This window comes from Nycticebus coucang, chromosome 6, assembly GCF_027406575.1.
Source record: "Nycticebus coucang isolate mNycCou1 chromosome 6, mNycCou1.pri, whole genome shotgun sequence".
NCBI classification, from domain to species: Eukaryota; Metazoa; Chordata; class Mammalia; order Primates; family Lorisidae; genus Nycticebus; species Nycticebus coucang.
In genome coordinates this window covers 80,696,433-80,705,819 of record NC_069785.1, presented here as the reverse complement: position 1 = coordinate 80,705,819, position 9,387 = coordinate 80,696,433, and the positions used below count along the sequence as shown (strand labels likewise).

General features: G+C 46.4%; 1 protein-coding gene and 1 non-coding gene across 7 annotated transcripts in view; both read left to right on the top strand.

The window, feature by feature from the left end:
- The first annotated feature begins 4,134 nt into the window (after positions 1-4,134).
- Positions 4,135-4,241, top strand: LOC128589321 (U6 spliceosomal RNA). Its single transcript, XR_008380916.1, has one exon. It is a non-coding gene; the product is annotated as a U6 spliceosomal RNA (small nuclear RNA).
- Positions 4,242-8,223: 3,982 nt separating this feature from the next.
- UBE2Q2 (ubiquitin conjugating enzyme E2 Q2) overlaps positions 8,224-9,387 on the top strand; it is a 58,196-nt gene continuing 57,032 nt past the window's right edge. For 5 of the 6 annotated variants that reach the window (XM_053594198.1, XM_053594200.1, XM_053594202.1 and 2 more), the window contains exon 1: positions 8,245-8,686. In XM_053594198.1, the coding sequence (XP_053450173.1) occupies positions 8,498-8,686 (189 nt within the window). In that variant the 5' untranslated portion in view covers positions 8,245-8,497. Of the gene's footprint in view, positions 8,687-9,387 lie in introns of all 6 variants that reach the window. The other variant, XM_053594201.1, reaches the window with a different exon arrangement.

Here is a 9,387-nt window from a genome sequence, read left to right as displayed (position 1 = left end):
AAATGCACGATCAAGTCCATGTTTCCATACATTCCTCCTGGAAATAGCACCATCCTGAAGCCCTGGAACAGAGGCAGGAGGAAGGCCACAGTTGCTCTGCAGAGAAGGACCACAGGATAAAACGAAAGGCCCAGCCACAGACGCACCCAAGGAAGAAATGTCTATGAAGGACCCTGTAACCCAAACCCAAAGCACTCCTCCTGTTGGGGGAGGAGGAATTCTTCCAAAGAAAGATAAAATTTCACACGTGTCAGTTGAACTGGCTGTTTGCCATTAGACCCTGAAGTTCAGGTATTTGTAATTCAGCTTCCAAGCTTGCATCCATTTCAGGTGTCTTTTTGTGATAGAAATAACGCTCCTCCAAGCCATATTTTTTAACTAGCCCTTTAAAGTTTCTTTGCAAAATTCTTTTATAACTTACCTTTCTCTATTTTAAATGTCTACAAACCACTTTAAAAGTATGCATTTATGTTAATTACATAAATAATACATGCTCGAAATCAATATTTCAGAAAATATAAACAGGTAGAAAATTGAAATCACCTGAAAAGTCACTACCAGAAAATGACCACTGTTATCATTTCAATGTATCCTTCTAGATATATACACAACCTTATTTAATGACTGGGTGTTATTCCACTGTTGGATATACCAAAACATGGTACATCCAATTGTGTCTTTTCTTGTCTTCTACTATTATTAAAAGAGCTAGAACAAATATTTGAAACAAATCTTTGTTTTCTTATTTCATCCATAAATATTTGCAAAAGATAAGGCCCCATTTAAAAAGTTCATAGTAATTACAGTACTGTTGTTATACCTAAAATATTAAACAATAATTCCATATTATCATCAAGTATTTAATGTTCAATTTCCCCCAATTGCTTTATAACTATTTGCTGCTGCCCTCACTTTTGGTAACTAAATCTTGATGTACATGTTTAACTAGTTTGTTAAGGTAAATGATTAGATTTGAAATTATTGGGTCAAAGCTATGTTATACCTTCCATCTAGAAAGAGCTGGATATCCTCACTCAGTAGCCTTAAATAAAAAACAAACAAACAAAACCCAAACATATGTATGAATGTAACTATGGAAGGGATGAGGAGGAAATCTTTCACCAGAGGCTCTCATGTGCTGGTGACAGAGGGGAAATAGTGCCCTGAAAGTTTTCCTAGTAATTTACTATAGAAGACCCCAGGGTAGCTGATTCCCGTCATTGGGTTCAGGAGGGCCTCCTATAATCCTGGCCTGCCTCTCTTGAACAGCATCCTGTCCTCAGTAGCCCAGGTGATCTTCCTGTAGGAGATGGCATCTCTCACTCAACAATCAAGAATCTATTATAGAACCATGGCTTTTCTAAGAGGAAGTGACTATGCCACCCCACCCACTCCATTTTAATTTATTTGCTATTTCATATTTACACTTAAACAGTATATTTATATAGTTTATACAGAAGCAGCAGTGTAGTGGAAATAAACAGACCAGGTTAAAATTCTAGGCGTGACGGCTCATGCCTGTAATCCTAGCATTCTGGGAGGCCAGGGTGGGCAGACTGAATGATCTCACTAGTTGGAGACCAGCCTGAGCTAGAGCGAGACCCTGCCTCTAAAAATAGCTGGGTGTTGTGGTGGGCACCTGTAATCCCAGCTACTAGGGAGGTTGAGGCAAGAGAATTGCTTGAGCACAGGAGTCTGAGGTTGCTATGAACTGTGTGCCATGGCACTCTACCAGGAGCAACAGTGGGACTCTGTCCCCCCACCAAAAGAAAAAAATCTGACTTTTTTCAGTTATTTTTTGTATGATCTAATGCAAATTACTTCCCTTTTCTGAAATCCCATATTTAGGGGCATAATAATAGCTTCCTAAGGCAGCTACAAAGATGAAATCTCATACTTTGGGGGCGGTGCCTGTGGCTCAAAGGGGTAGGGCGCTGGCCCCATATGCCGGAGGTGGTGGGTTCAAATCTAGCCCCAGCCAAAAAAAAAAAAAGAAGTATCATACTTTGGAACATAATAGGTGCCTGGTAAATGTTGAACAAGTAAATATTTGCCAACTAAAATCTGATAATTTCGCTTTTAACCAGAAGAAATCTTAGAGTATACCTGTCTATTTCAGGAATGAGAAAGCAAAGTTCAGAGAAAAATTGAAATCTGAGGGTATTTTTGGGGGGTGGTCATTACTTTAACAAACATTTATTAAACACTGAGTATGTGTTAGGCACTGAAGATATAATTAGTTACATCTAGTCACTACTCTCAAGGAGTAAGTAATAATAGATGTTTCAATAGTACTATACCAAGCTATAGGAGATATCATACAATAATCTATTGCTGTGCTATCCAATATGGTAGCCACCAGCAGCATGTGGCTAAATTAAATGAAAATTAATTGAAGTTAAATAAAATTAAAATCAACTACACTAACCACTTTTCAAGTGCTCAGGAATCACAGGGAGCCAGTAGTAGCAGGTTTAGAACTTTTCCATCATTGCAGAAAGTTCTATTGAACAGTGCTGCTTTAGAACTTCTCCACAGAATAACATTCATACATATATACACCCCAAATTCATACAAATTCAAGGTGTTTGCACCTTGATCTGAAAGCCCTTTATAACATAGGCAAGAGAGAAGTGGTAGACATTGCTAACCAAAATGAAAATCAGAGATAAGAGTTTTATTACAATATGGACTCCAAATTCAAGAAAATTTTATCTTAGAAATCTTTCTGGTTGAGCTGGCTGTAGCAGAATAACGAGTAACTTGTTCATCTCAACAGGGACGGGCACAGCTTCCTGTGTCTCCTGGGCAGCCCTGTGGTTGCTGGGCCCACTGACCACATAGTGATGTGTGTACACTTCAGACAAGGAGAGGTCCTCACGGCTTCCCTGAGATTTCAGTGAAAGTAGATCACTTCTCTCATTTACTTCCAGTCTCTATAACGAGGGATGTTATGTTAAATGTATAGCTTTCACTTCTAGTAAGCTATATTCCCTTGACAATCATTTCCTGGATGCTTTCTATGTCTCAGGGCCTGGGCTGTGTATGAAAGGGATTAAGACAAGAAGTTTGTAATCTAGCCAAGGAAACACTCATGAAACCAGCTAGTCATAATAACCAAGGCAGAATGAAATAAGAAATGTAATGGGCAAAGCACTGGGAAATTCAGAAAAAGGAAAGATTAAAATTCAATTTAGGGGACTAGGGAAGCCTGGATAAAGGAGATGGCTTTTGGGCACAGCCTTAAAGGATCTGTTGGAACAGAATAGCATGGAATGTGCTATCTTTGGGAAATGTTCCACATTCAAGCTCTTAAAAGTCTGAAATTCTTCCCCTGTACAGGCTGTGGCAGCTCTCACTCCTTCTGTCCCACTAAACCTGCTCTGTCTTCCTGGAGACTTCCAGGCTCTGAACCTCATCCTAGTTTATGGTCCTTCACACACTTCTAGGTGAGACTCCATGATCAGTGTTTCCAACCAGATTTTGTCAGCACTGCCTCGTCCTCTGGCTTTTGTAGTTATATGTCTTGCCAATCCCCAAACTTGCTTTAATCAAATCAAGGGTATTCATTGAGTAGGAGGTCTCTCAACAGCCTTCCAGTTTAACTCAACATTTCTTTGTGTCTTCCCCAATTCTCTGTGGAGGGGCATTTCTTTCTGGTATCTCTTTATCCCATTCTTTCCCTCCTCTCCAAGGCCTCCAAGGTCTCCAAGGTCTCCTCTTTTGTACCTCCAGTTTTCATGGCCTACAAATGGCTCTTTCCTTAGCAACAGATCCAGAGTTTGTAGGGCCTGAAGCTTATTCAATCTTGGAGTTCTTTTCAAGAAAAAGAATACAAAATTACAAACACTAAATTAGGAGTAACAGTTAATCTTTACCCAGCAAGGGCCTGTGTTAAGTGTCAGGGGGCCTGAACTTACCTCCTAGTAAGTCTACTTCTGTCTGTTCCATAATAAAAATCCAATCCAACCCCAAAGCTTCCTTTTGCTTTGCTAATCATCGTTCCATTACTCTTTCCTGTCACTCTGAAAACTTTTCAAGGAAGTAGTTGGTGTATACTCTCCTCACTTCCACATCACTCTGACCCTATGCCTACCATTCTATCACAATGGTTTTCTTTAAAAAACCATTGACGTGCTCGCTTCGGCAGCACATATACTAAAATTGGAACGATACAGAGAAGATTAGCATGGCCCCTGCGCAAGGATGACACGCAAATTCGTGAAGCGTTCCATATTTAAAAAAAAAAAAGCATTGACATCCTAATCTCTAAAGCCCATGGCATTTTCTTGGTCCTGAATTTTTTTGTCCTTTCCACAAATAATTAAACACATGGGTCATCCTCTGACATGTTAAAATGACTCCTTTCCCTCTCATCCATCAATGGTGAGCCTTCCTCAGGATCCCTTCAACAGCCCAGGGTGTCTTCCCTGGCTTCCACCATCACCCGTGTGGCTGATCCAGTTATCTATCTCTTGTCCTGACTTCTCTTATACATTCCCCGCCTAAAACACAAATTCTTTGCCCAAGGTTCCATCAGCACATCAAATTCAACATCGTTTCCTGGCTGTGTCAATGGGATCACTCCCTCCCAGATATCTGCTCTAGGAATTTCAGTGTTAACTCTCCCTCAGTCCCCTCATCATCTCTAAGATCTAGCTGTTCTACCTCAGCAATGTCACTAGAATCAGTGTGGTCTTCCTACTCCCACTGGAGTGTACTGACTTGGACTGATCCAAAGCCATTTAGTACAGTGGTTCTCAACTTGTGGGTTATGACCCACAGGAACTGTATTAAAGGGCTGCAGCATTAGGAAGGTTGAGAACCACCAATTTAGTATTTGGAGCTGGGGAGCCTCAGAGCTGGGTGTGACTTGCCTCACTGAATTAATGGCAGGCCAGATCTCGAATCCAAAGGTTTCTTGCTTTTTCTTGGTGGCAACTTCATGATTTTAAACCCACTGTAATCCATTTTGTGTGCTAATTACAGATTAATTTTCTTAAAAGAGTTACTCTCACTGAATGAAACTATGATAGTTTCTAGCATGGTAGTTCAGAGCTCCAAAATTTGGTCACAAATAATATCTCCAATTCATCTTTCTTTTGGCCCTTGCTATACTGTATAACTGCCTGGGCTCCTGGATGTCCTTTGAACATGGCCACACTTTCATACAAGTGTTGTCTGGAATGAATTTCTTCCTTCCCTGATAGTTTAGTAGTTTGGACCTCTTATCTCATTGATCTATTCTCTTTAATGTCCCTTTTAGACATTGTGGAGACCCGCCAGCAGCCAGTCCACCCCTGAAGATTGGACTCCAAGGAGTAATCCCATCTGTTTGCGATTGGTTTAGGGTGGGCAGGGGACACATTTCTGGCCAATGACACATGAGGCAAGTCTGCTGGGAAGATTCTTGGAAATATTCCCATGTCTTAAGGAGCCATGGAAGAAAGTGTCCTTTCTGCCTCTGGACATTGTGATGTCTAGATGTGACCTGTCACCTTGCTGTCAGCCTGACAAAACAGATGGAAAGAATCTGGGCTCTTGACAATGATACTAAGGCGCAAATCAACCTACCCTGGACCTTGTCCTGCTTTTAGACATCCCATCATGAGAAATAATACATTTCCTTATTGTCCAAGACTCATTAAATCAATTTTCTATTATTTGCAGCCAAAGTTTTATTTTCTATGCTAAATATTAAGCTTCTTGAATTTGGGGACTGTATCTATGAATCTTTTTGGCCCTTTTAGGACTTAGCATGCAGAGATGTTCAAAAAATGATAGCAAAAATAATATTTGTATGTTATTTCTGAGATATAACTAGTAAGGAGCACTTGCAATTTAGAAAGTACTTTATTTTCTCAAGGCAATTTAGAGATGACAAAATAAAGCCTAGATAGATTAAATAACTTGTTAGGTTATTTACTTCTCCAAGTCATACCAAGTTCCCCCTTTGTCTCCAATCTTTGTCTGGGATTGCCCTGCCTATTAGGGTCCCAAGACTACCAGTGACTGAAGGAAAATTAACGTGGCACCCACTCCTGTGCCTAACCCAGCAATAATGCCAACATATGATAGCATCCTAGTTATTTCTAGATTCAGAGTCCACTACTGGAACCCACTCTCCTCCCAGTCTCAGTGTATAGTGGTATCTCTAGTACCAGGGCCTTGAATCCCCATTAAGTACAAAATTTTATATGCAGGAGGATTTTCCATAGAAGATGGACCATAGCTTTTTAAACATGACAAAATATCTCAGAAGGAAATGGAAATAAAAACTTTAAAAATATTCCTTATTCAATGGACTTAAATGTCTTCCCATTTTGTTCTGTATTTTGTCACCTAAGGGGACCAGTAAACCAAGGACGTTTTGTAGATCATGAAGCAGGAGACATTTAGGCACCAGGGCTGGTATTTCTAGGTAAGACTGACTTAAAAAGAAGATGCAGTGTCCCTTGTTGAAAACTTAAGAATTTCAAAATGGCGATAGCAGAGCTTTAAACCATGCTCAGGGCCCTTCTAAGCTAGGAGCCCTGTGCCCAGGAAGCTGGTCCTGCACATTTTTGCCTAACCAATTATATTGTATTTTTTGTTTTTTGTTTTTTTATTGAGACAGAGTCTCCCTATGTCGCCCTGGGTAGAGTGCAGTGGCGTCACAGCTCACAGCAACCTCAAACTCTTGGGCACCGCCTGGCCACAATGCCTGGCTATTTTTTGGTTGTAGTTGTCATAGTTTGGCAGGCCTGGTCTGGATTGGAACCCGCCAGCTCCTATGCATCTCAGCTACAGGTGCGGAGCCTACATTGTATTTTTTGGACTGTTATGCAGTCTTTCATTTTGGGGGCACCTGGAATGTGCCAGGCAGTGTTAACTGCTGGGGATTCCAAATAAGAGCAAGGGTTCAACTAATAATATTGGTTGTCTACTATATTGTTCTAGGTCCTGGGGATACAGCTCTGAATAAGACCTCCGTATTGGACAGCGACAATGGATATGATGCTGTGTGCTTGGGTGGCTCTTTTAAATTGGATGGTTAGGAAGGCCCTCTTTGAGATGACATTTGAGCTAAGACTTTTATGAAAATAGGGGCTAGGGCGGCACCTGTGGCTCAGTGAGTAGGGCGCCAGCCTCATATACCGAGGGTGGTGGGTTCAAACCCAGCCCTGGCGAAACTGCAACAAAAAAATAGCCGGGCTCGGGAGGCTGAGGCAGGAGAATCGCCTAGGCCCAGGGGTAGGAGGTTGCTGTGAGCTGTGTGACGCCACGGCACTCTACCCCAGGGTGGTACAGTGAAACTCTGTCTCTACAAAAAAAAACAACAACAACAACAACAACAACAAAAAAAAATAGCCGGGCATTGTGGTGGGCGCCTGTAGTCCCACTACTCGGGAGGCTGAGGCAAGAGAATCGCCTAAACTCAGGAATTGGAGGTTGCTGTGAGCTGTGATGCCATAGCACCCTACCAAGGGTGATAAAGTGAGACTCTTGTCTCTAAAAAAAAAAAGGGGGGGGGGACCAGCCTTGCCTCCATAGGGAGGAAGCCTGGAAAATAGGGCGAAAAAGGTCAAGGCAGAGGAGTGGGAGGGAAGAGACACTATATGTATGTGGTGAATATACGTATATGGCAGTGAACACACATGGCGGTCACGGGAAGGATGAAATCTTGGGACATGGGAGGGAGCAGTCAGCAGGGGCCAAATCACCTTGTATGGTAAATAGATTGAGAGCTGAAAAGGCAGCAGCGAGTGCTTGCCGGGAACCCGGGCTAGAGAAGTGGTGGTTCAGACTAGGGTGAGTATCGGCGGGCCGGTTTGGGTCCCCAGTGGCGCCCGCGGCTCGCACCCTGCCTTCTCCTACCGCAGCTCAGCCTGGGTCAGGAGAATGGGTGGCCCGCCGAGGGTCACCCGGAGGAACCGCCCCCGGGGCCGGCGCAATGGGCCGCGCACGTGTCTGGCTCCCGTCCGGGGGCGGGGGCGCGCGGGGGTCTCCGGCTCCTCCGGGTGTTCTGGGACCCGGGCGCCAGCTGGCCCCGAGCCTCCAGTCCGCTGGGGCGAGGAGCTGAGCAGATGGGCCGGGCTGAAGGGGGCTGGGTCACGACGAGGAGGGGGCGGCCGGGCGCGCGCGCTGGCCACGTGCACGCGCCGGTACGGGCGCGCGCGCGGCGCGCCGGGATGGGGAGGGGATGGGGGCGGAGTGGGGGCAGCCCTCTCCCAGGCGGTAGCGGGGGCGGTGTCGCTGTTACCCTTTTAAGCCGCGGAGCCGCCGCCTCCTGCCGGTGGAGTCGGTTACAAAGGGAGCTGCCGGCTAGGCTACCGCACTGCTGCCCGCCGAGGCCTCCGTGCCCCTCGCCAGTTTTCAGCCGGCGGGTCGCAGCGGCGGGGAGAGGCGGAGCCGCGAGAGCGCGGCCCGGGCCGGCCCCGCGGGGCGGTCGCGGCCGTGACGGCGGCTCCGGGCCGGGCTCCCCTTCCGCACCCCTCCTGCTGGAGATGAGGGGAAGATGTCCGTGTCAGGGCTCAAGGCCGAGCTGAAGTTCCTGGCGTCCATCTTCGACAAGAACCACGAGCGATTCCGCATCGTCAGCTGGAAGCTGGACGAGCTGCATTGCCAGTTCCTGGTGCCTCCGCCGGCGTCGCCAGGCAGCCCCCGCTCGCCGCCGCCGCCGCTCACACTCCACTGCAACATCACGGTGAGGCGGCCGGCCGCAGCCCCGGCGGGCGGGGGCGGAAGGGGGACAAAGGGGAGCCTGCCCCGGAGGGGCCCCCGGCTCTGCGGGCGGGGCCGGCCCGCCCCTTTCCCGGCTCGTGGCCCGCCCCAGGCCCCGCTGGGACTGCGCGAGGCTTGGGTGGGAGGAGGCGGAGGACGCGTCTCTCCGGCTCTTCGCGCGGGGCTGGCTTTGGGGCTGTTGGTCCCTCGCGGCCCCCGTCGCCGCGCCCCGGGGTGGGAGACCGCGGTGGCCCTCGCTTCTCTGGGTCGCCATGGCCGCCCGCAGCCGCCCCGCGGCTAGGCGCGTCGGCTCTGGCTGTTTGAGCCTGGGCGGGGAAGGCAAAAGGCCTTTAAGTTGCCTTTTTTTTTTCTTTTTTCCTCCCCTACCTTTTAAGTTTTTAACGCCTCATTCCTCTTTAGTCAGGTTTCCCTCGTTCCCGCTTGTTGAACCAATTCTTTTTAGGTTTGTGTTTAAGCACAAACTAACATTGAAAACGCAGTCATTTAAGGAAAAAAAGTTTCCGATGCAGCCTGTAGTGCTGTTTGAATTATCCCTTCCCCCCCCTCGCGTGGCTCCGCGCTGAAGTGTTTCCTAAAGGGGTATCGTACCTTCCATGCGGCAGGTGGTGTCATGGGTCTAGTTTATGTCGCCCCTCCAGTGTGTAAGCCCTGAAAATTGATAGG